Below are 26771 nucleotides of genomic sequence, written 5' to 3'. Positions count from 1 at the left end.
TGGTGTTCACTTGAACAATTCAGTAATTCTGAGAAGGTTTAGAAGGACGATCTGTGATGTTAGCATCATGGTCTGGGAACATAAGCATATCAAAAAAGGCACATTGAATAAAATGGTGTATATGAATACACCATTTTATTGATATAGGCCTACACAACATCTGGACATGAGTCATATGGTTTAATGCAGTAATTTTTTAAATAAGTTGTACAAGTTATTACATTTTCAAATATCAGACCTGTTGTGTAGTGTATTACATCAACAAAGTCAAACAAATCAAATAGATTTTGGTTCTTACTCAAGATTTGACATTTTGGTTTGCGAAATCCCCATCAGTCTTTGTACTTGTACAACATTTTGTCCAAATCTTGAGTGATTTTGTTGATTAAACGTCACATTTTGTTTTTAAAGCAGCAGCACTAGCTGCTCAAAGCGACTTGAAATCCCCTCAGTCACAAAGGGCAAACATTTAAATCAAGAAAATCCGAGCTCATCCCACTTCCCCATGCTGGAGATTTAAGTTTAACAGTAATAATAAATAAAGTTATCTTTAAAATGAATCACTCAAGTGACATCTAGGCCCAGCAGTAGACTTAGGTGTCAATAAAATAAATCTGGTTGTGTGTGTTGTTTTTGTCTAAAGCAAACTTTGCTTTAATTCTACTTTTTTCTATCTAATCATAAGAAATCATAGTCAGACAGAGAGAGTCATTAAACAGGAAAAGCAGGTTTCCTGGAAAAAGAGGAAGTTAGTTTCCAGCCTGCAGATTTATAAATATAGCTGAGACTATTTCTTATTTTAAAGCATGAAAGTTTTAAAGAATTAAATCTAAACATTTTGGTAATTTGATAAGATTCAAAGTAAAATACTTATATTAATATTGGTTTACTTGTAATAATATTTACACTTACATTTGTGGGAACACTTACAAGAAAAACAAGTAACTGTAACTTTGGTATTAAATAATTAGAATCATGGATTATTCTTGGTTTCTTTTCAGAAGAACATCTGTAATAACTCACATTAGGATTATAATAAGTATAATTAATAAGTTATGGTTATAAAATCATAAATGAATGATAAATCAGAGAAGCTGAAGAAAATAAATGTGATATAAGTTATGGTTATAAAATTATAAATGAATGATAAATCAGAGAAGCTGAAGAAAATAAATGTGATAAATGTGATTTTGACATTGAACTTGAAATGGTGTAAAAAGGTGTAACTGCAATTAAACATCACTGATATGTTGGAGGTAGATAGTAGGTGAAAGGTGAACGGTTAAGGGAAAAAGGGGAACTAACAGGAGAGCAGAGATGATCAACGCCTTATTTAGAGAAAAGGTGAAAGACAATGGACAGGAGGTTGAGCAACTCTGAGACATTAGCACAGACATCAGGACATAATGTCTGAAGGACAGTGATGGATGTGAGGTCATCTGTCTAAGCAGACAGCCAATGAAAACGCACCAAAAGGGTGGATAAACCCTATAAGAGGTGGGTGCAAAAGAGGAACCTTTTGTTGGATCCTCCGGGCAGCTTCGAGCCAAGAGATGGACAAAGAACTCTGCAGCTGAAGAAGAGCCGGGGCCACAGAGCCGAAGACTGACCTTCTCATGGAGACCAACCCGTCAGGCCCACAACCTGTGGCTTCGAATCGCACTTCTCTCATCAGCTGGGTTCAGACCCCAAAGACAAAGATGAAGACAAAGGCAAAGACAAAGAAGAAGAACTGGTGCCTTTTTTCCTGCCAGCACCAAGTCCTGTGTGACCTCACCATCCATGCGGAAAAGAAGCTCATCAGACCTACAGAGATCCCTGCCTTCGCCGATCAACATCTTCCTCCTGCTGCAGCACCTTCTTCATCTTCAATCATCACAGAGATTCCTGCCTTCGCCGATCAACATCTTCCTCCTGCTGCAGCACCTTCTTCATCGTCGTGCCAGGTCTGGGGTTCGAAACGTCAAACTCCGTCCGTCTCTCTCAAAGGTTCCTTTTTTTAGTTCTTAGTATCAGCAGTAGGGAAAGATAGACTAGATGATTGATTTTACTTATTTGATTATTTCTGCTACTGAATTAAGCTGTACTGACCCTTGCAAAAATGCTTTACTAATAAAATATTTAGCATAAAGAAAATCTAAAAGATGTTGTGGACATTCAGTTAATGAGTCACCTTAAAGTTCTTTGATGGTTGTAAAATAGCTCTGATGTTTGATTCTGGAGAGGAAAAAGTTTAAAATGTTTTTAAGTTGCTGGTAGCCCAAATTTAAAACGTCATCCTTGGGACTCGCCCGAGTCACTAAAACCTACCTGGTTCAATAACAAATGCAAGTTGTAAAATAGAGAACGAGCGACCGTTAACAGGTGTGCTCTGTGAAACTAGTTGGCTGTAGGCTGCTCAGTCTGGCTAATTCACAGGGGGAAGAAGGGTGGGACACCTGGATGTTGGCCGTCAGAAACCAGGCGAATCGTTTCTCGAAACCAGCTTAAACAGAGTTTACTTCAGTCCTGGACAGGGTAAATCCCGGCAGATTTAGGAAACTCAATTAACCCGTTAGAAGGAGAGCTGGTAGCACATCTCCCCTCTCAGAAGAGGAAGTAGAGAGTGAGACAGTAGAGACAGAAGGGGGGGGGGGGGGGGGGTGTTGCGCAACAACAAGTGGCGCCCAACGTGGGGCCCAGTCCAACGGGAGTAGGAGGGCCCTATGCCAAGTCAGTAAAAACAGATGTGAGGATCTGAATAGCTCACTTGGTTTGTTAACTCTTAGGGAATAGAGTTAATGGTGACTGATAAGGCCGTCAGTCACAACCCTTGCAGTAACTGTATGGCATACAGGTGAGGGAAAGCTTCTACTGAGGATAAATGACCGGATCCAGACAGTGAAGCTAGTAGCCAACATAGTCTAGACCCATCCCTGCTTGAAGGCTAAAGAGAGGCTTTGGGGGATAGACAACTCGAACCGACAGAGAGACGGAGTGATGAATGATCACTTCGAGGAGGAAAATCTGGGGAAGAAACCGGAGGAAGCCGGCCGTCCAGATCGTTTGGAAAATGAGGAGAACTCAACAGAACTGCATCAGCTTTCTGCACAGCTACCCAGGGCACCCAGGACAGCGGATGGAAGGTTTGTTCATCAAGAGCACAGTCCCATGGGGTTCAGTCTGCATGGATGTAGCAGAGCCAATGGGGACAACGGGAAAGAGAGGTGAGAAGTACCTCTTGGTGCTGATGGACACAGTGACAACGGCTAGAAGAGCAGGTCTTCCCCTGCAGAGGAACTCCGTTCACGTCACAGAAAGCAGGGAGGCGAAGACACTTCTCCTTTTTGCTCAGAAGGAAAAGGGAAGTTGCAGCTCAAAGTGTCACTGAAAACAGGGCAGAGAGTTTGGATTAAAGCTCAAGATCGGCCTGAAACTATGGTGATCAAGCTGAGATTCAACGCCCGAGATTTTGTAAAGCAAGTACTGAACTTCAACACAGTACTACTGATGAAGAAAGGGGTCCATGAGGAAGCAGTGCTCAAGCCAGTTCTTAGCTACAGCGAACCAGAACATTACGAGAAGATGGCCAGAGAATCAAGCACCATGCCATCCTACAGTAGACTGGCCACTATTACAGGAAGGTTGCCGTTCAAAGAACAACTTCAAGGCTTTGGACTGGGAGGGCCGTGAAGAAATTGGACTATGCTAAAGAAGAACTCCTGTCACAACCTGATGGATTAAACTGGAAAAGGGGCTGAAGTCGTGAGGAAGAAGCGGCGTCATAGAAAATCACCAAGATCAATTCTGTAACAAGGCATTGAAGTCAGACCCAACACCTGGAAGGTATGGATGGAAATCTGTTTTTTAAAGAAATGGAGATGCCATTTGTACACTGTGAAACATTTGAAGGTGGTTTAATTTGAAAATGAGAGTCCACCTGCTGCCTTGAAAATGTAGTTCAAGTCCACAAAATTGTTTTGGTTTTATCTCAGAAGTTAGTTTATGAAGTTGATTTAACAACAAGAGACAAGTTATCTAGAATTTTTTTTTGTCTTGAATTCTGCGTTTTACTTAATGCCTTAAATTTAAACAAAATAGTTATTTCACAATAGGAGGGAGAAAACTATTGTCATCTAGTAAAAGAGCAGACATTTCTCTGTTAGTTTCATTCACAATATTGAGATAAAGTAAATGCCTATTTTACTTTAGAATTATTTAGATTTTTGTTTCAAATTGCATTAATAAAATTTCTGATCTGAAAAAAAAAAAAATTTTTACATCACAATGAATTCTGCTCAGAAACATCTAGTATGAACAAGGTTTTTTTTTTGATAACCTAGGAACTCTAGTTTATTCGACTCTTAGAGGATTGCAGAATGAATAAATACTTAAAACAACTTACGATTAAATTTATCTTTAATGGACTCACACATTTAGATTTAAAATCTAAAACTTGCTGAATCTGTTTGACTTAACAAATAGAAGATAGTAGAAACAATTGAAGACGGCTCAAGTGTTTTACAGTGTATGTGTGTTATCAAACCAAACGCAAGCTGAATTCACCCCTCAATGCAAGGCATCAGAAGCTTATATTACAAGCCTACAAGCAACCGGATGACTTAATTGTGTCCCACACGATGGATTGCATCCACAGAAGGAACTGTTTTGTTTTTGTGTTTTTTCCACCTTCATCACACTTCAACCTGGCTGTAAGTTTTGATGAAGGGGTCCAAAGACTGCAGTTTTTAATTGGACAATTCCTGATGCCTCTGACAACTCCAGTACCCCTTAATGACCCCAGCTATGGAAAAGGATCATGATTACGGATAAAGCATCATGATGGTTATGCTTTTTACTTTGCTCTGCTGAACAGCCAGAAATTTTTTTTTTTGAGGCCTTCTGTCTCAGCCCATCTTCCCTAAAGAACCATTCCACATCCTGAAGAACCGACAGTTCATCCAGCGAAGGTTCCTGTAGAAGAATCAGAGCGATCCAAGTTTTCTTCGACATTCATCACCTCATGGGGGAAATCAAAACTCCAAGGAGGGGGTGTCAAGAGAAGTGGAGTTTTGATGACTACACTGAGCCCTCTGTGACAACTGAGGATGAAGAATCTGCATCTTCACATCCCAGACGAACATCTTCTCTTTCCAGGGGATGAGGACGGCGAACTGCAGGAGGGTGATGGACTCCCAGCATGTGAAAGGTCTGACCTCGTGGAGGGGGTGTCAAGAAAATCCGAGCTCATCCCACTTCCCCATGCTGGAGATTTAAGTTTAACAGTAATAATAAATAAAGTTATCTTTAAAATGAATCACTCAAGTGACATCTAGGCCCAGCAGTAGACTTAGGTGTCAATAAAATAAATCTGGTTGTGTGTGTTGTTTTTGTCTAAAGCAAACTTTGCTTTAATTCTACTTTTTTCTATCTAATCATAAGAAATCATAGTCAGACAGAGAGAGTCATTAAACAGGAAAAGCAGGTTTCCTGGAAAAAGAGGAAGTTAGTTTCCAGCCTGCAGATTTATAAATATAGCTGAGACTATTTCTTATTTTAAAGCATGAAAGTTTTAAAGAATTAAATCTAAACATTTTGGTAATTTGATAAGATTCAAAGTAAAATACTTATATTAATATTGGTTTACTTGTAATAATATTTACACTTACATTTGTGGGAACACTTACAAGAAAAACAAGTAACTGTAACTTTGGTATTAAATAATTAGAATCATGGATTATTCTTGGTTTCTTTTCAGAAGAACATCTGTAATAACTCACATTAGGATTATAATAAGTATAATTAATAAGTTATGGTTATAAAATCATAAATGAATGATAAATCAGAGAAGCTGAAGAAAATAAATGTGATATAAGTTATGGTTATAAAATTATAAATGAATGATAAATCAGAGAAGCTGAAGAAAATAAATGTGATAAATGTGATTTTGACATTGAACTTGAAATGGTGTAAAAAGGTGTAACTGCAATTAAACATCACTGATATGTTGGAGGTAGATAGTAGGTGAAAGGTGAACGGTTAAGGGAAAAAGGGGAACTAACAGGAGAGCAGAGATGATCAACGCCTTATTTAGAGAAAAGGTGAAAGACAATGGACAGGAGGTTGAGCAACTCTGAGACATTAGCACAGACATCAGGACATAATGTCTGAAGGACAGTGATGGATGTGAGGTCATCTGTCTAAGCAGACAGCCAATGAAAACGCACCAAAAGGGTGGATAAACCCTATAAGAGGTGGGTGCAAAAGAGGAACCTTTTGTTGGATCCTCCGGGCAGCTTCGAGCCAAGAGATGGACAAAGAACTCTGCAGCTGAAGAAGAGCCGGGGCCACAGAGCCGAAGACTGACCTTCTCATGGAGACCAACCCGTCAGGCCCACAACCTGTGGCTTCGAATCGCACTTCTCTCATCAGCTGGGTTCAGACCCCAAAGACAAAGATGAAGACAAAGGCAAAGACAAAGAAGAAGAACTGGTGCCTTTTTTCCTGCCAGCACCAAGTCCTGTGTGACCTCACCATCCATGCGGAAAAGAAGCTCATCAGACCTACAGAGATCCCTGCCTTCGCCGATCAACATCTTCCTCCTGCTGCAGCACCTTCTTCATCTTCAATCATCACAGAGATTCCTGCCTTCGCCGATCAACATCTTCCTCCTGCTGCAGCACCTTCTTCATCGTCGTGCCAGGTCTGGGGTTCGAAACGTCAAACTCCGTCCGTCTCTCTCAAAGGTTCCTTTTTTTAGTTCTTAGTATCAGCAGTAGGGAAAGATAGACTAGATGATTGATTTTACTTATTTGATTATTTCTGCTACTGAATTAAGCTGTACTGACCCTTGCAAAAATGCTTTACTAATAAAATATTTAGCATAAAGAAAATCTAAAAGATGTTGTGGACATTCAGTTAATGAGTCACCTTAAAGTTCTTTGATGGTTGTAAAATAGCTCTGATGTTTGATTCTGGAAAGGAAAAAGTTTAAAATGTTTTTAAGTTGCTGGTAGCCCAAATTTAAAACGTCATCCTTGGGACTCGCCCGAGTCACTAAAACCTACCTGGTTCAATAACAAATGCAAGTTGTAAAATAGAGAACGAGCGACCGTTAACAGGTGTGCTCTGTGAAACTAGTTGGCTGTAGGCTGCTCAGTCTGGCTAATTCACAGGGGGAAGAAGGGTGGGACACCTGGATGTTGGCCGTCAGAAACCAGGCGAATCGTTTCTCGAAACCAGCTTAAACAGAGTTTACTTCAGTCCTGGACAGGGTAAATCCCGGCAGATTTAGGAAACTCAATTAACCCGTTAGAAGGAGAGCTGGTAGCACATCTCCCCTCTCAGAAGAGGAAGTAGAGAGTGAGACAGTAGAGACAGAAGGGGGGGGGGGGGGGGGGGGGGTGTTGCGCAACAACAAACAGCTTTTCGGATTCAGATAGGAACACAAGTGCCCCCTGGCTTGGATTCAGATGTTCATCTCAACAGCCTGACCCACCAGTTCAGAGGCAGATACTCTTCTTCTGTAGAGACTCTTGGGTTTTATGTAAAGCCCTTCTGAGACTGTGATAAAGCTGTTTGAATATTAGCAAGATTGGGTCTGGTAAGCTACCAGTAAACAGCCATGAAGACTAAAACAGATCAAATGGCAGACAGCACTAGGCAAACATTATGTCTATGTATGCCTCATGTTTTCCTGAATCATGTCTTTGTTTTCCTATGTCTCTGCTCTGCTGATGACCTCAACAAATCTTTTCTCTCTGCCATTCATAAATGCCTCATCACTTTCTCGCCCTCCTGCCTACATCTTCCATACTCTTTATCCTCAGATTTAATTCAGCCTACACATGACCGTCTCTCTCTTATAAAGCAATTTCTCTGCTGTTACCATAGCAACATTTGGCAAAATCTCACAGCCATTGATAAGCTTTCTAGCTGAGGGCTCCGCACTCACATTTGAATAGAGGCACATGCACAAACACCCACAACTTTAAAAATATTGTAAGATAGCACAACCAGTGAGGTGTGTGTATGTGTGTGTGTGAGGGGGCGTGTGTGTGTGTAGGAGAATATGTGGGTGTACAAATTTGAGGTGGGCAACAAGTACACAAATGTGATCCACTGTTATAAAAATTTATAAGCGTAGCTGTGAAGCAGCCAGTCATGTATAATGGATCTGATACCAGTGCTGAATTACTCACTCAGAAGATCAAATAGAAACAGTGATATCATACACAGACTGGATGTGTGTCAAGACTGATCCCAGTCTCTTCCAAATAATGAGTCACTGCGAAGTGGAAGTGCTTCTAAACAGGAACGCTTCAAACTTCCAGTGCTCTCGTTATTTTTAAGCTGCAGGAATTTAACTTGGTGCAAAGTATGTAAAGCAGCTGCTGCAAAGAGACTAACAAGACTTAAAGGGCCACTGCACAAGGAACAGAATAGGAAACGGAACATTACCTACCTACCTACCTACTGTACCTACCTACCTACCTACCCCTAGTGGGGTTGAGAGGGCTGCTAGTGCCTACCTCCACCGGTCAACGGGCGAGAGGCAGGGTCCAAGCTTGTGAAGCTGTTGGTGTATGTAAGTGTGCTGTATTAGTGCAGCTATTAAATAAATTTGTAATTCAGTACATTTTATGTCCATGTTTCAAAAAAAGAAACATTGGACAGCTGTAACGATCCAAAAGTCATTTTGGATCCCACAGTGTTTCCTGAGCTGTAAAACTTACAAGGTCAAAAAAAACAAAAAAACAAGTACAAATAATTAAGAATAAAAGGAAAAGCTATTGCTATACTTTTAAGTCTCAGAAAGAAAACAGAAAATTCCTTCCTTCTGTCCGTCTGTCTAGAGATTTGACTTTCTTTGTTCCTATCCACAATAACAGCTAGTTTGTGTAATATTATTACATTACTAAGAAAGGGTGCGGATTAAAATGAACCCTCTTTTCTGGCTGCAGACCCTGGGGAGTCCACCCAGCCTTGGACTGAACCACATCGATCCTCAGTGCTGGATTTGAAGAGCCTCCAGCATCGGGCTCTTGACTCCAGCTGTGCTCTAATCCCCTCAGACAGGAGAGGCTTCTGTCAGACAAATCCAGCCCAAATCACACACACACACACACACACCCCCACACACCCACACACACAACGGTTGCGCATGTCCTACAGCTGGAATATATGATGCAAAACCTGTGATCAAATGTTTATATGAAGTATAATTACTTCATCATGGAATTATTTCTTGCACTCACAAAAACACATTTTAGTAAACACAATCTGATTTTGTTTATTTCAACATAGTTAGAGGCCATGTATAAAATATGAAGACAGAAAAAATGAAAAACCACACAGGAGGTAATGTAGTTATTTGACTGTGCTATAAAATGGCAATATGAGCCTGGAAAATACATAACACTGCCCCTTTAAGCCAACATACATTAACCATGGGTGCATGACACGGGTAGAAGAGAGAAGGGGGAAAATAAAAGTGGTTGACCTTTGATGACATCTAGAACACATACTAAAGAACACATACTAAATTTGCATATTCAATTCAGAGTGAAAATAACAAAAAATATATACGGTGCTTTCAGACCTCAAATAATGCAATGAAAACAAGTTCATAATTATTTAGAAAAACTAATGTTTTTACTCCAGAAGAGCTCAAAAATCAATATTTGGTGGAAGAACCATGAGGTTTTCAGTGGGGTTCAGTGCAGTGGTCTCTTATCTTTTTCTTATCTTGTACCCTATGTATGTACAGCTCTGTCAGTGACATGCGGTGAGGTTCATAGCTGGTTATGGACAGCGTCCATAACAATAGCAATCCATAATAACTGCACAAGGCAGCTTTTTAGATGAAACACAGTTTAAAACCTACCATTAAAACAAAAATCATACCACCCTCTTGTGTCAAAATGGAGAAGAATGGCCGCTTACAAATAACTAATTCCAATAAATAGAGATAGCTTAATATTTTATATGCATAAATGTCTTAACAATTTGTTCTGTGCTTGAAACAATTAAATATTTATAATCTTTTAGGATCTTAACTCCTCAAATTCCAGCTAACTAACATGAAATTATGATTGTTACATGTTTAAAAAAGAAATAAGCAGAAGTAGGACTGGTCAGAGTTCAACGAGAAGGAGGTTTTCTGCAGACTCGGCGGTTCTAAAGTGAACACACTGATGACTTGTTCAGACAGAAGAATTATATCAGAGAATCACTAATCTGTGGTGACTGCTTTAAAAGGCTGAATGAGAAAATAAGTAGTTAAGAAATGATGTGTCTCAATCCCATGAATAACATTGTTTTCAGTGTAGAGTGACAAGGTATCAACAATTAGCCCTCCCTATATTTATGAACATCTTTGAAAAATTGCTCCTATTAAAACACTGATTTATGTTGCTCCTCTTATTTTTGTTGGTCCAACCAGTCAAGGTCCTTGAAAAACGCATTATTTGTTTCCTTGTCCAATCATGTTGGACAAGATGGATTATTTTGATTATAATCCATCTTGCGTGACACTCCTTTATCCCCCTAACTTCATGGCAGAGAATACAGAAATGAGGCATTCGTGATTCGTTATTGTTTATTTCTTCCTTAAATGAAAAGTAAATATTTGCCATTGAAATGAAAAGCAGAGCAAAACGAAAATAACATGATTATAAATGTGAACTATAAATGGAAAGTTGACAGCAGAAGAAGAGAAAAGCGCATCCAAATCGATGCTCAGACTGTTTACTCAAATGTTGCTGTACACATTAACATCCTTTAAAGAAAAAGTAAAGAAAAAATATTTAATTGGTTTATTATTGCTTAATAAACTGTATGTGCTTGTATTGTACTCTATGAACCGTACAAGAAATGTGTTCTTGTAAAACCAACGGTTTTTGACAAATATGATCAAAAATGTTGAAGTTTGATCTAATAAGAGATCATCGTTTCATAAACAATAAAAGCCCAGAGGTTTAGATTTTAGTCCATTACTGGAAAGTTGATCATCGGGGAAAATAGTTATTTTTAATGTATAACAAGGAAAATTGTCTGAAACATCCTCACAGCAGCTGTAAACGGTAAAATTCAATGAACAATGCAACTGACCTCTGGTGTGGGCAGGGCAGGTCGTCTTTGGTTACTGAGTGAACAAAACAAGATAATCAATAAAGAACCAAATTAATCACAGCAGTCTTTTGAAGCCAGAAATAAACAGTTGCTCTACTCACTTCTTTGGTGACAGATAACGCTGTTTGTTGACTTTTTTCTCGCAGACGACCACTTCTGCAGCATTTCTAGGAGCAAAAACGTATTTCACAATATCACATTTTCAGCACTTCTGCTCATTATAAAATATTTTTGAAACCACGGCTGAAAACTTACAAATAACTGACTCTGAGGTCAGTCGAGTTGTTTGGGCGTCTGCAACAATTATACATGTTGTTCTTAGTCTACTTTTAGTTTTTTTAATCACTTAATGTCTGATATTCTTGTTTGCAATAAACATAAAATTATTACCTTGAAAATCTATTCCAGATTTCAGGCTTTATTTTTGATTTAAAGTTTCATTTAAGGCTGAACAGTGTCTTTTTGCACTAGGTTTCTATTACAACTGCTGCTGGATATTTGAGGGGTTTGATTTAGTTGATTTGATTTTAATAATGCATTTTAACTTGCTTTTCTTACTTCTTTTATTTTTATGTTATACTTTTTAAGTAATTAAGCTGATCAAATTGAGTTTATGTTTTTTTAAAGCGAGGGCCCATTCCATTTGCATTTAAGAAAATTAGAGAATATATTGGACACAAACTGTTTTGGGGTCATTTGTTATGTTTGTAATCTATCTGAAAATTTATGGAGGGATCTGTTCTTCACACATTTGCTCTAACCTTTTGCAGAAAGTAAATTTGAGGATCTGTGTTTATTCTCTAAAAGGTCTTGGAGGTAAAATTCTTGCCTTTTCTCTGGTCTTGGTGGAGGCCTCAGAGGGTCCTCGGTGTGTTTTCTAGTGATGAGAAAATTGTAATTTCTTAAGGTCAACTTCAGTTATTCTAATTGGTCTCAGTTTTGAAGGTCAACAAACATCAACTCAACACACACAAAGCTTATATTACTCGATTTTGAGAGATTTACTCACCTTTTCCTGTAGAAGAATATGTTTTGTGTGTGTATGTGTGTGTGTGTGTGTGGAGGCGTGTGCAAAGAGGATCAGCACAAAGATGATGGCAGGAATAGAAATAACCACATGGATAGATTTCTGCATCTGGTACTTTGTAGTTCCTGGAGATGAAGATTTAAAATAATCATAATGAGAAAACCTCTCAGTTCCCTGTGTCCAATGCTTTGATAACAAAACATTTTTTGTTGAGTCTAACCCTCTACAATTAATTTGAAAGTCCTGGTTTGATTCCTTCCACGCCAGAAGGGGGCGGTACAGTTTAGGTTTCTCAGTCCATCTCCTCCAGCAACCACAAACGTGATGGTGGGTGTCGTCTTCCAGACACCTCGTGATATCGCAGTGTCTGAAACCTCGTTGTTGATGGGAGGGACACTCCATGAAAACTTTGGAGGATGTGATGAACATGAGTGACTGACAGAGCAGGAGACATTTACAGGTGAACCAGCATTCACTTGAGCTGGAACTGAGCTCATCACTGGTTCCTCTGGAGAAGCTGAGGATTAAAACCAAGGACATTTGCTATTGCTCATATTGTAAGAAAATTAATCAAACAGCATGTGAATGATGTAAAATATTAGTAAGGATTCTTGACCTTTCATGACAATAAAAACACAGCTGTTGTTAAATCTGTATTTGTTTGTTCCTTTGTCTCCATAGAAACAAAAAGGGCCGTTGTCAAAGGGTTTTATATCATCAACCTCCAAAGAGCAGTCTCCTTCATTCAGGTTTCCCATAATTTTGGTCCGATCCTTGAAGTGGTCCAAAACATTACTGCGGGCACTGTGGTACACCATACACCCAGTTTTTTTTTGTACCAGATGCCACGAGTCAGGGGCTGATCCTCGTTGTCCTGGAAACTGCAGGGGATGACCACACAGGACCGAGTCAAGGCACTGAATCTGACAGGGACGTCAGCAGCCAGGACAAGGAAAGCTGTTGGGGGGGGGAACCACTTAAACTTGATAAGGTGTCGTCAGAAATTATAGGATATTCAATACAGAAGACATGAAAGTTATATAGATACACAAAACTGACAGCCTTAAATATGAAATAATGCACACAAAGAGAAAAAAAATGCAGGACGCAGAACAAACTAGAAAATTCCTGACGAAATTTAACCGGGGCCTGCCAAAGTGTGTCTGTCAGTTTGGACCCAGCGTCCTGATGCTAAAAATTAGCATCAATGCTAAGCTTAGCTAAATAGTAGCCAATAGCATGTGGAAAATCACAAGCATCTTGACTAATATGGTGGCTCCGCTAACAAAATCCTCCAGTGTGAAGTGGCGGCTACATGCGAAAGTGCTCCCTGTCTTTATGCAAAAGTCGGGACCTTGATCTCTTCGGATCGCGTGGATCCACTCCCTCCGTTGGTCCGGGTCCGGACAAAACTGAGGCAGTGAACAAAAACAACTGCGCCAAGACTGAGCCATTTTCCTAGCCTTTTAATGCTAACGCTTTAGCCACCAGAAGTTGTCGAACCCCACATCCACTTTAAAACCCAGGAGCGTGAAAAGGGTTGCTTTTTCACTTGAACACGGGAGGGGAGGGCTGATGATTAGGACTACAAATACGCCATATCTGTAGTTCTAACTAACAGTTAAAACAGAGGGCTTTGCTGCCACTTAGAACTACTGGCTGTTTTGGCCAGTGTATAACTGATTTAACCCAAACACTGTTACTCATAGGACTAGTGTAGCCCTTTAACATAAAGCTTGCTGAAAATTTCAAAATAAAAGCCTGAATATTCCTCTGAGGCCTTTGTTTCCCTTTTCTCTAAGGTTAGTGCAGAGAGAGCTACAGATATGAATCGTGGTACTATTGGAGAGGAGAAATAGCCCTCTCATATGCTTCAAATGGTTTTTGGATCGGCCTTATGGTTCCTGAATGGGAAGGAGTTGTTTGGACTGCTTTGTTCAGAAAATGTGACCAAAGCAGTCCAAACAACTCCTTCCCAGAAAATGTGACTGCTTCAAACAGTTAGAATTCTGTCTCTCCCTGTGTGTCTCACTCACATGACAGTTGAGCTGCTCTTTAGGACTACAATGACTGAATGTCAGAACTACAACATGGCGGAACTGTCAGTTACTACAAAGGAGGACTGAGCTGGCCTTTAGATCTACTTGTGTTCTGGGCATTATACTAATCACTGTTACACATGGGATTAGTTTGGCCCTTTGAAATGAAGCTTACTGAAAATTTCAAAATAAAAGTCTTGACAAGTTTTACATCAAGCAATTGCTCTTTTGGGCTTAATGTGACTGGTTTATCCAAAGCACTGTTACACATTGGATTAGTGTGGCCATTTAAAATGAAGCTTACCGAAATTTTCAAAATAAAAGCCTGAATATCCCCCTCAGGTTAGTATACATTAGTTCTTTTTCTGACTTATTAGCCATATCTAGTATACTGAATGGAGTAAGTCAATTATAGACAACATCCTAGTGATGCCCCACATGCTGCTGACAACATTCACGCTAACATAAGGATTTTGGCTAATTTTAACTTATACACTCATTTTAAGATACTGAATAATGCAAGTCCATATTAATCTTTAATTTTTGTCCTGTGTTTATCACTGTAAATAATAGCCGACTCTATGAATAAATTTTCCTGACTCCATGACTAACTGAACTCATATAGAGGATACTACAGCTACTTCCTCTGCTTTCATGATGATAACATCTATTAAAGGTCGAGATGAATATTTGCTTCTGCGCACATGTAAAAAGAGAAAGGCATATTACACAGGACGGATTAATAAGTTATGTTTTATGTTTAAGTGTCAAAAACTGCCATAAGACCTTTTCCAAGTATCTTATCTGAGAAAAAACTTGGACTAGAGCCAGATTGTTCCAAGAAAACACAATATAAGGTGTCTTGATAAAACTGCTTTAATGAAAAACACATTAAAACAAGAGTTTCAAAGCCATCCCAGCTAATATGTGAGCTCAAAAAATTGCAGATGAACTGGTTTTACTCATGTCCATGAACTTTCAAAACCATTGATTCTGATTTGTTTGCAGCCCTTGGGTTCCTCGAGTTACGCTTGAAGAGGTGCCGACACACCATATCTTATCTAATCTCTCAGTGAAAGAGAGAGAACTCTACGAAACCTAACAGGTACCAAAGCAGCAGGAGAGAATTTCAGATGAGTGCGTGTCTTCAGCAGTAATTGGTTTGTTAGCGGCCAGGCTTTATTGCAGGTTGCAAACTACTCAAGACGGGGGCATGTTATGTTCAAGGACTTTCCTGTTCCTTAATGATTTTATATTCACAAATGTCTGATAAAGGTGAGAGGTTCCAAAAAATATATTAAACTCTTTGATTCTGATCAAAGGTCAATCTAAGTGAATAGGAGGTTTTAGCAGGAGAAGGCTTAAAATATATATATGTACAGCTCTGGAATAAATGAAGAGCCCACTGCACTGAACCCCATTGAAAACCTCCTGGTTATATCACCAAATATTGATTTCTGAGTTAAAACATTTGTATTGTTTTTTCTAAATGAATATGAACTTTTTTTCTTTGCATTATTTGAGGTTTGAAAGCACTGCATCTTTTTCGTTAATTTGACCATTTCTCATTTTCTGCAAATAAAATGAGAAACTTTATTTCTCATCAGAAATTGCTTGGAGAAATTTCATGCAATTTCTCCAAAATTGCTTGGAATTTCAGAGAAATGTTGTCAATAGTTCATGGAATAAAAGTACAATGTTCAATTTACTCAAACATACACCTATGAAAAGTAAAGTCAGAGAACTGATAATCTTGAATGGTCTATTAATTTTTTATAGACCAAAAAAATTAATTAAAAATTAATTATATATATATATATGTATATATATATATATATATATATATATATATATATATATATATATATATATATATATATATATATATGCTGGGTGCTGGAGAACTGAAGAGAACCCATGGAGAGCGAGTCACAGCAGAGAGGCAGCAGAATAAACGCAACGAATTCCTGTGAGATATTGTCATATTTTGTAGCATGTGAAAAGATCACATGTGAAGCACTTTAAGACTGCCTTAAAGTTCATTTCTCCGATTTTCTTTGTGTTTCACAGCACTGGCTGCATTTCCATTACCTATAAAATTGAGCAAATTGAAATGATGAAAATAAATGCATTTCATGAAAACACACCAACTTCAAAAACCCCATTTTATGATAAAACAGTTTTTGTGCTAGGAAGAGGAGGTTTTCAGCCATGTTGAAATAGATTTTTTATATAAAACTGCAAAGGTAAAACTTTTTTCGCATCACAATCCAAAGCCGGATGTTACTACTGGTGAAAACAACAAAGACGACAGGAAGTAGTAGCAGGGTGAAAATTTGTTTTAGTTTTTCCAGACAATGAGCACTGGCTCCATCACAGCTCTCACAGTTCAGAAAACATCGTGTCATTCCAATCCACTGCTCTTCTGTAAATGTAAGTGGGCGGGGTTTGTTGCTCCAACGCATGAATAAGATGCCAACGTCTCCTCTGAGATGATGAGCGCTGAATTATGAATATGTAAATATTTACATCCGGTGTTTCCATGTTTTTTTAATGTTCTATCACATGTGACTGGAAATTAATTTTGCAACATCTCAATTGCAAAATTGTGCTTTTTCGACATCAGACAATGATTTGTGCATATTGGTAATGGAAACACAGCTGGAGTGGAACCTGGCACTGAAAGTATCGCCATAACAAGAAGAAGTCAGCATCCACTGAACTGAAGTTTGTCTCAGATAACATGATCTTTGGTCTCTCTCCAGTCTTCCAGACAAGGTCACCAATGGACTATATTGTCTGGATTTCCCTTTCTTTTCTATACTTATCATTTGAATACCCCATGTGACTGATATTGACAGATTCTTAGATTCATTAACTTCCCTCAGTGCAGTCACTTTCAGTAACTTTCCATCCTGAATGAGAGGGGCAATGTTCAGTTTAGGGATCCCGTGGCACAGCAGCGTTTCACCCACTGAAAGAAGATTGCATAACCTTAAGTTTGACTGCAGCTTTGAGTGGATTTGTGTCGGCTACGTGTCTTTTACTTCTCCCTGCATCAAAATGTCCACTCTGCCCTAAAGAGTTATTGCATATTTAGTCCAAAAAGTTCAAACAAAAAAACATAAGCTCAGTTGTTGGATCTGGAGCAAAATTAACTTGACATATTGCATGACTGGAAGATAGTAAGACTAAAATCCTGAAGAATGATATGCAGCTTAGAAGTTTTTATGATACTGTAGTTTATTTGTATTTTTCCAGCATGTTGTGATGCTTCTTGTTGAAGGTCATCAAGTGCGAAATGTTCAATGATTAGCCAGAGCTTCATTTATGGACTGAAATCTTTCAAACAGCTTTATAGTGGAGAGCGGCCAGCAGAGGTGTTTAGAGCTAATTAATGCTGATAGCATTGCCCATTTGGTTTCTGCACCTCCAGCAACCCAATTGTTTTTATCGCTGCTGTAATTATGTGCACATCTCTAAGCAGTTATGGTTCGATGTGCCATAAATATCTCTTACTACTCTCCAGTCTCCTGCTTCTGCTTGAAATGAAAATATATTTGTAAATTTTGCTTTAAAAAAATCATTCTTGTGTGACAATTATACATAGCATTAAATAAAACTGTAAATTCAGGTGTAATCAGGCAACATGGTGGAATGGTGCACCTTTCCTGGTGGTTTAATGTTCACATGGATCAGTGGGAAATTCCATGACATCAGGACAGTCCAACCTTCTGTCTGTATATATAGAGGCATCTTACTGTAAGTGTGTATTTGGGCTGCAGGCAACAAAAATTACAGTTGCATCAATCTGACGATCAAAGTATGGACAGACACATGAACGGTGAGTTCTACAAAACACAGCTTTGTTCATTTAATTTTTTTCCTTTAAATTAATTCATTCATTTACTTGGTTTGCATAACAAAAGCTATGGAAGAAAAAAAAAAGTCAGACTTTTTTTCCTCAGAATTATGACTTTATTGCCAGATTAGTCAGAAGTTTTGGGGAGGGGAAGTCTAAATTCAGAGATTAAAGAAATCATTTTTTTGAATAGGCCTGTCAGGGAAGAAATTACTTTAACAAGAGCCTGGATGAGAAGAAATAAGAAATTTATTAAAACCTTGCAAGGTCAGAACAGAAATACAGAGTCAAAGGAGTTTGTCAAGTTTGCTCTGACTAACAGTGGACCTGGCTTCCTTTTATAGGTTCTGGTCAGAGAAGAGAGACTTGATTGGACAATAGGTGTGAATCCCTGATTGTTATGTAACAAGCAATAATTCTGTGGAGCCAAACTCAAATGGTCTTGCCATTTCTTTATTGTTAAGGAAAGGGGTTTGTTCTTTAATGCTAAAGGGGGTAGATAAGTCCTGGGTTGGGGAAGTAACCCTATAGTCTCCAGGAAGGTTTGAAGGGAAAGGAGGAGATAGGATTAGAGGAGAGAAAGAATCAACAACATAGAAGTCTGGCTCTACGCCTGCAGAAAGAGATAAAAACAAAAAACTGAGAAACCACAGCAACAAACAACATATGCATATATTATAATCAGAACAATGACAACATCACTGAAAAATACGCAGTACAAGTTAATACAAGATGTATTTGCAACAATGTAGTGTATCTGAAAAACACCTGAATTTAAACCTCTGTAGGTGTGTGTGCGTGTGTGTGGGTGTGCGTGTGTATGTGAGAACCAGGTTTTTATATCCTTGTGGGAACCTATTTCTATCTACAATGTGGGGTTGTGGGGACCACTACTTCTTATGGGGACATTTTCTTGATCCCCATGAGGATGAGGTGAAATACTTTTTTGGGGGTTAGGGGTTAAGTCTGTGATGGTTAGGTATAGGGTCAGGGTGAGGGCTAGGTATGTGATGATAAGGGGTAAGGTAAGAATTAGGCTGTAGAAGATTAATAGAAGTCAATGTAATGTCCCCACAAGTCATGAAAACACGACTGTGAGTGTGTGTGTGGTTGTTAGTGTGCTGGTTTATATAAGATTCTCCATAAATTCACATGAATTTGTATGTGATTAACTTTAAAGGTCAGACCACCGTGGAAGAGCTGATGAACCCAGAAAAAGGCTCTCTAGGTGCTGCTGAGGACATGGAGGCTGCAGAGAGCTTCATACAACAAGCCATGGAAATAATCCTCCAAGAGGCCGTGAAGAAAGCAACCAATGTCAAAGAGAAGGTCAAACTATGTCCTTCCTTCCTGTTCCTTAGCACTTTGCTGCTGTGCTACAAAGTATACAGGATGTGTGACAGTAAAAGTTGGCCTCTGTTAAACAGGTGTGTGAGTGGCGGTCCCCTGAGCAGCTGAAGGAGCTGCTGGACCTCGAGCTCAAAGACACGGGAGAGTCTGAGTCCAAGATCCTGCAGTGCTGCAGAGACACCATCAGATACAGCGTCAAGACTGGTAACTGAGTGAAATGTTCTTATTTTGTGTGCTTGATAACACAAACATGAGGATGCAGATGAATTGAATTGAATATTCTTCATTGATCAATATATCTTAATGTTAAAGTTCAAAGTACTCAAATGTATCAATTTTATTTGACTGATCTTTCTGCCATAAGCTGGCCGCTGGCTGAGCACTGAGCTCAGGCAAGAGTGGCCTGCAGTACTTTAGATGTTGTTTTGACAAAAAGCACACAGCAGGTCAATCTGAGAGTCAAAGCGTAGATATATTTCCTGAAGTCACAAGTTGCCGCTGTAAGTTGGTGTTTCAGACTTGGAGAAGTGTCAACCAGTCGATAAGCTCCATCATCTTATGGGTGCTCATTTTCACCTCTACAGGTCATCCTCGTTTCTTTAACCAGCTGTTTGCAGGGATGGAGCCTCATTCCATGGTGGCTAGCTTCATCACTGAGGCAATAAAAACCAGCCTGTGAGTGATACAGCATCATGTTATAAGCCTCATGAAAAAATATTTACCATTGGTTTTACATACAGAGTATTATAGCCAACCTGCATTATTCCATGAAATTCCATCAGGTACACATATGAGATGGCCCCGGTCTTCACTCTGATTGAGGATGCTTTACTGAAGACCATGATGAAGCTGATTGGATGGGAGGAGGGAGGCGACGGACTCTTTAATCCCGGTGCGCATAGCAGCATTATTTCTGTCATTTGTTGAATCATAATGGTCTTTATTGGAATCTTCATTCCTGTTTCTGACAATTGCTGCTCTTCCTGGGTTTACTTTCTCCTCCAGGAGGCTCCATGTCCAACATGTATGCTGTGAATTTAGCTCGGTATCGTTACTGTCCAGATTTCAAAGAGATCGGGATCTACGCTTCTCCACGACTGGTCATGTTGACATCTCAGGAGGTGTGATTCTACAGAAACTTCAGAAAAGTTAGACTTTAGACTAGTTTTCCAACGCTATCGACCAAACAGGAGGGAATGCCATAAAGAAAAACCTTTGTCATTATTACCTCTCCTATGACGTTTCATTGGCAAATGCATTTGAACCCAGAAATATACGTACATTGGATAAGAAGACATCACTTTTTTCTAACTGTCTGACATTGAATCAGACTAAAGTTTTAAAGTCTAAAGTTTTTGTGATGTAGGATCATAAAAACTGCTTCTGTTTGCTATTTGCCAAAATAAGCACATTAGGCAAGCTATTCCAATTGATTCTCATCTACCTCCACTGCTCTGTCTAGGAGTTTTTCCACAGAGCACAGTTCCTCCAGTAGAATTTAATTTGATTAGCAAACAGAAAGAGGTGTTGTGAACAATGACATCAATTCTCTGCGCTGTTTTAGAATTGTTGTCTTCCTACGGTTGTAGTTTAGCAATGACAGGGAGGAAGTGAAAAAAGCTGTTCAGTTCATGTTGGCAACACTTCCACATACTGAGCAGTTAAAGTCAGATCAAGACATATTATTGCTGGGAAAGATGTGCGTCTCGGTACTTCTGTCTTCGCAGTGGGGGATGGCTGCTTACCTAGCACTCAGTTTCTGGTAGGCTTCATAACGTAGTTGACACATGACATACCTCACGGCCAAATGTTAGCGATTCTGTAAAATTTAGTCCACACCTCCAGGACGCAATCGTTTCTCAAGAGCTGAGGATCCAGATCTTCTGGGCGAAGCAAAGCATAGAACAAAGGGCTGGTTTTTAACAGACTACCACAACAGTAAAAGCAAAAAGCTTTGTGAGAATGCAAACTATAGCTGGTAAAAGAGTGTCACTATTTATAGTAGAACAAGTCCTGTACCGAGAATTGCTGACTCAGCATAAAAGAAGCCATTACTTCAAAACCAACACAAGAGGTTACCGCATTTGCTTTCTTGTGTTGCTTTCTTGAAGTGTTTGGCCGTATTGACCATGACAACGTTTGGTTGAAAAAAAGGGGGAAGCTACACCGTCCCAACAGCAAAGTAGAGAAGTTGAAGCATCATGTTATGTGTGTTATTTGTTGAAATGTGTTTTTACAAAGTATGTATCTCAGTTTCACAATCTTGGCATAAAAAAACTGAAGAAAGCTTTAAGGGTGAAAATACATTTTCACATCATCATATGTTAACAATGGAGAGAAAGAAGTAAGTGTTGATCCCACTGGTGAAATACTGTATATATGAGGGTTATTTAGTTGCCCTTCAGTCAGTTAAACAGTTTCTTGTTATTTTAAATAAAATAAAATATAAGTATAGAAAAGTAAGCGTTGCAAATATTTCGATTTCTAAGCAATGTTATCGTTTTCAGGGTCATTACTCCCTCGCTAAGGCAGCAGCTTTGCTGGGATTCGGCACTAAGAACGTTTATGTGGTGCCTTCTGATAACAGGTAAACTGTTCCTGACACTTTCTGACCCTCTTTCAAGTATTATTTCTGAAAAAGCAAAAACAAAAGTAATATGTAAGGGGTACTTTTATCTGGCATTGTAGAACTACACTGTAAAAAAAAAAACTCCGTAAATTTACAGTAAAAAATGGTGAAATACCAACAGTTACTGACTGTAATTTCCAAAACATTTTATTACCGTAGAAAATACATGGAATTACAATAACTCAATAAACATACATTTCAAGTAATTTTGACAGTCATGAAATGTAGAATGTATTGTAAAAATATTGTAATACTGCCAGCAGTTAATTACCCTAAAATTAACGGTACTAATTGGCCAAAATTACAAATTTTGCTGATATTTATATCTACAATGCAAAACTGTAAATCAGACAGTAAAAGTCATTTTTACAAAGAATAGAATGCTGGTGTGATATTTTAGTTTCTTTTTTAATAATGCCTTTCAGTTTCTCAAAGGTGTAACTTTGAGAAACTGAAATTTCAAAGATAGACAAGGGATCAAACAGGCGAAGCACCGATTGCAAAGCAAACTCCTACAGCCAACACCACCATCATTTATGAGAGACTTTATTAAATGTTGAATTTGGGATTATTTAAGGCTACTGGTTATTTAACACTACTAGACTAAGAGCTCACAGCAACAGGTGAGATTAGCATTGTTCTAAAATGGCTGCCTCATATAGTTGATCTTAAACCATATATTCCCTCCTTTTCAGGGGAAAAATGATTCCATCTGCGCTGGAAGAAAAAATACAGCTGGCAAAAAGTGAGGTGAGCCACCCAGCTTATTTGTGTGGGGGTGTGTGTGTGTGTGTGTGGGTGTGGGTGGGCGGGTGGCTTTACTTTTTGCATCTTTCATATGACTTTGCATGTTTGCACACGTGTTTCTTCAGGGTGCAGTTCCTTTCTTCGTAAATGCCACCGCTGGAACAACGGTGCTTGGCGCGTTTGATCCCATCGATGAGATCGCCGACATCTGCGAGAAGCACAACCTGTGGCTCCATGTGGATGTGAGCAGCTCCACTGGTTTATTATCCCAGGTCTCCACAGCATCTCACATCATCATTGTTGTATTTTTATTTTCCTCAGGCATGCTGGGGTGGAGGCGCTCTTGTGTCAAAGAAGCACAGGCACTTGTTAAAAGGCATCCAGAGGTGAGCAGCAGGGCAGTCGGTGGGTATTTTGTGCCCGTATGGGTCACACGTATGTAAATGAAAGCATCTGTTACAGGCGGGAGCTCCACTCCCTAAAGATCTCATTTAGAAAGATTAAAAACAGTCAGAGTTTATTATTATTATTCACCCTCCAAAGTGACAGATAATAACATCAGACTAATTAAGAGTTAGTTATAAAAACATTCTGAGTTCTGAACGAGCAGAATAAGATGACTCCCTCTGGAGGACACACCCTAATAGCATGGCATGGTCTTAAAAGTGACTCAACCATTCAGCTAAAACACAGGTTTTAGCTGAATGTATGTAAAATCACAGATTCAAAATGTTAAGATGCACTGCGTAGTACGTCGTTTTGATTATTATGTTTTTACCCCCTAAAAGTAGCAGATTCCATGCATTCTAATAATCACCTAAAAATACATTAATGATTAATGGGCGATTTTTATCATTTTTTTATTTGAGTAGAGTGACAGTGGATTTTCTACCAGTGCCACTGCTGACAAAAAATAATCTCAACTTTCAATTATACATTTATGAATAGACAGGATTTAATTATGACTGAAAACATGCTTACTGTTCCTGTTTGTTCCTGATTAGAGTCAATTCTGTTGCCTGGAACCTTCACAAAATGCTGATGGCTACCCTGCAGTGCTCCGCCTTCCTGGTCCGAGACAAGAGTGTAAGAGATTACCTGATTACCTGATCTGTTGCAGAGAAAGGTATGTTTTAAAAAGTCACTAGTGGAGGCAACAATCTGCATTTTTGTATTATGGTAAAACAATATTTTAGCTCCCCTAAAGTCGAATATTTTTCACAACTGTATCTAAACTTTTTTTTTTTCTTCTTTTTACAAGTGTCTCCTACAGCGCTGCCACTGTGCTGGGGCTTCATACCTCTTCCAGCAAGACAAGTTCTACGATGTGAGCTATGACACCGGGGACAAGTCGGTCCAGTGCAGCAGGAAGCCGGACGCCTTCAAGTTCTGGCTCGTGTGGAAAGCTGTAGGCACCAGAGAGCTGGAGTACAGGGTGGACAGGGCCCTGGCTTTGGCCCGGTGAGTCCTGGGAAGAGGAGTCTGGGATAGTTTACTTTTTCTTACAAAAAGATATGCAGAACTGATAGTCAAAAAAATACAAATAAAGGATTTGAGCAAACGGCATCTTTCTGCACAAACAGTTTATTTAACACATTTAAATGAGGTGGTATGAATACATTTAGTCAAAATTCTGTAGGTGGATTTAAAAATATAACTATTTTGAAAAGTTCATTTTTTGTCACTTGTTTCAAAGTACAATTTATATGTCACATAGATTCATCACACTTGAAGTAAAATAGCTCAAGCCTTTATATATTGTAAAGTTGATGATTATGGATAATTACTAATGAAAACCCAAAATTCAGTTTGTTGAGAAAAAGTTTTCTGTCTAAGTAAACCCAGCAGATTGCATCAAGTTATTGACTCGCAGCAATTCATCATACTGGGCATGGATGTAGCCACAGTAGAGGAAAACTCCCCTTTAACAGAAAGAAACCTCCAGCAGAACCAGAACCTGGCCCAGTGTGAACAGGCTGAGTTTAAGAAGTCAGATCATACACATCAATCTCTTCTGATTTTAAATCTTCTTTGTAATGCAGGTATCTCGCACAAGAGATCAAAAAAAGAGAAGGATTCAGATTGGTAATAGAGGTGGGTTTTTCTTTCAACCAATATATGTATAATTCCAGACATATTCATTGAGGTACTTATTGTAAAAGTTATCAGATATGTGACAAATTTCCATGTCTAAAGTATTTTGTTTTGGAAAAAAAAATGTCATTCACAGCCTGAGTTTGCAAATGTTTGCTTCTGGTACATTCCACCGAGTCTGAGGAACCTTCCAGAAAGCCCCGAGCTGTGGAAGAAGCTACACACTGTAAGGAGTCTGTTTTTAATATGTTGGCATATGAAGGTTACATTAGCTTCAGCATCTTTGTTCAGATAGAGCTGCAGTATGCAACTTTCATTTAAAACAATATGACTTTTGCATATTTGTTAAAACTATCACAATGTCGTGACAGATAATCTGTGAAAAGTTTGATCTCCTCCACCTCCTCCCTTTGCTGCTACTGAAGAAATGCACCACCTCCAACTGAAAACAACCAATCAGAGCCAGCAGGCGGGTCTTAGTACTGTCACTCATTCTCATGTACTCACTGCTAAATGTGCTAATGGCAGAGAAACTACTTACCATTACTGGAGAACTGTTTATCTCCCATTCTCAGTTGGATACTCATACTACTGTTGAGTATCCAACAATAGTCTGTTGGATACTCAACATAGTCTGTTGAGTATCCACAACAGACTATGCTAGCTACAGTGTAGCAAAGCGTAAGGGCAAAGGAGGTCTTTTTCTTACAGAGTATCTCATACCATAGTGACAGTTTCATCAAATATGTAAAAAAAAAAAAGTGTTTATAAAAGTTACTGCAGCTTTAATCATTGAATCATGTTGGCGAACAGTAAATTCTGCTTTTTCTTACACATGCCACTGCTGTTTTTTTTTTTAGCTGAGTTAGATGGTAAAACATAAGAACTGCTTTTACTCATCTCTTAGGATCATGAAGCTAATGTTGAGCAAACACTCCATGATTTTTAAGTATGCAATCCTCAGTCTTTCGTTCCTGAAGCAGACCTCTGCTGGAACCAGTCTGTAAGTGTAAAAATTAAAAACCGTGAAAGTTGTAGCCTCTCTCCTTCGCCTGTAGGTGGCGCCAGCAGTTAAGGAGCGTATGATGAAGTCTGGCAGTATGATGATTGGATATCAGAAGCATGGCGACAAGCCCAACTTCTTCCGGATGGTGGTGATCAGCCCTCAGGTGAGCAGGCAGGATTTGGACTTTGTCCTGGATGAGATACACAGCCTGGGAAAAGACTTGTGATCCAGGATTTCCATCAAGAGCTTTTATTCATCCACTGTGGATGGATTTGAAAGGTCCATCGTTTTCTGGAAGTTAAAGGAATCAACAGAAGCGGTAGTCGTAACGACAGTCTGCATCAACACCTGGATCCTGCAAACACATCTGGTGATCTGTACATGTACAACAATTCTTCTACTTTTTATCTATACACGCAATAGATGAGCTATAATTTCCAAAAATTGTCAATCCACAAAAATGTATTGAATATGTTTGTCTAGTCTATGAATTTGATGCATTTTAAATTTTGACATGTTTGAACATTTTGTACACTGAACAGCACTGTTTCCTTTTTCTATTCATTTTGTTGTGCCTTCATTTCCATTATTTTTGTGCTATTTTCATGAGTTTACTTGTGTTAGTATTTGTTATTGTTGATTTACTTTTTTCCATGAAAGGTTTTGCAAAACAGCACTAAGTCATGAAGTTTAAGTGTTCATCCTCACATCAAACAGTAGCTGTTTCTATTGACCATAAAATTGCACAAATTGAAATTTCAAAATAAATTTTCTTAATGTAAATATGTTTGACATCAGACTTCTTTTATTAGCTACCCACACTTACACCAGATTACAGTCCAAACTGTAGAAAGTTACTGTACAGCTTTAGTCAGAGATGCTGAAATCAGAAGGCCGGTCAGTCT

General features: G+C 38.8%; 1 protein-coding gene across 1 annotated transcript; it reads left to right on the top strand.

The window, feature by feature from the left end:
* The first annotated feature begins 17888 nt into the window (after positions 1-17888).
* LOC116716970 (acidic amino acid decarboxylase GADL1-like) lies at positions 17889-26658 on the top strand. Its single transcript, XM_032558002.1, is given in 16 exon segments — positions 17889-17951; positions 17953-18022; positions 19221-19369; positions 19468-19594; positions 19975-20065; positions 20173-20282; positions 20396-20511; positions 21898-21977; positions 22715-22769; positions 22892-23008; positions 23088-23152; positions 23771-23852; positions 24028-24227; positions 24809-24860; positions 24997-25086; positions 25919-26658. Coding segments are annotated over 16 exon segments (1641 nt in total). The 3' UTR covers positions 26093-26658.
* Positions 26659-26771: the final 113 nt, after the last annotated feature.

This window comes from Xiphophorus hellerii, chromosome 3 (genome assembly GCF_003331165.1).
Source record: "Xiphophorus hellerii strain 12219 chromosome 3, Xiphophorus_hellerii-4.1, whole genome shotgun sequence".
Lineage (NCBI taxonomy): Eukaryota > Metazoa > Chordata > Actinopteri > Cyprinodontiformes > Poeciliidae > Xiphophorus > Xiphophorus hellerii.
The sequence above is the reverse complement of the archived record's forward strand: the minus strand, read 5'-3'. Positions and strand labels throughout refer to the sequence as shown.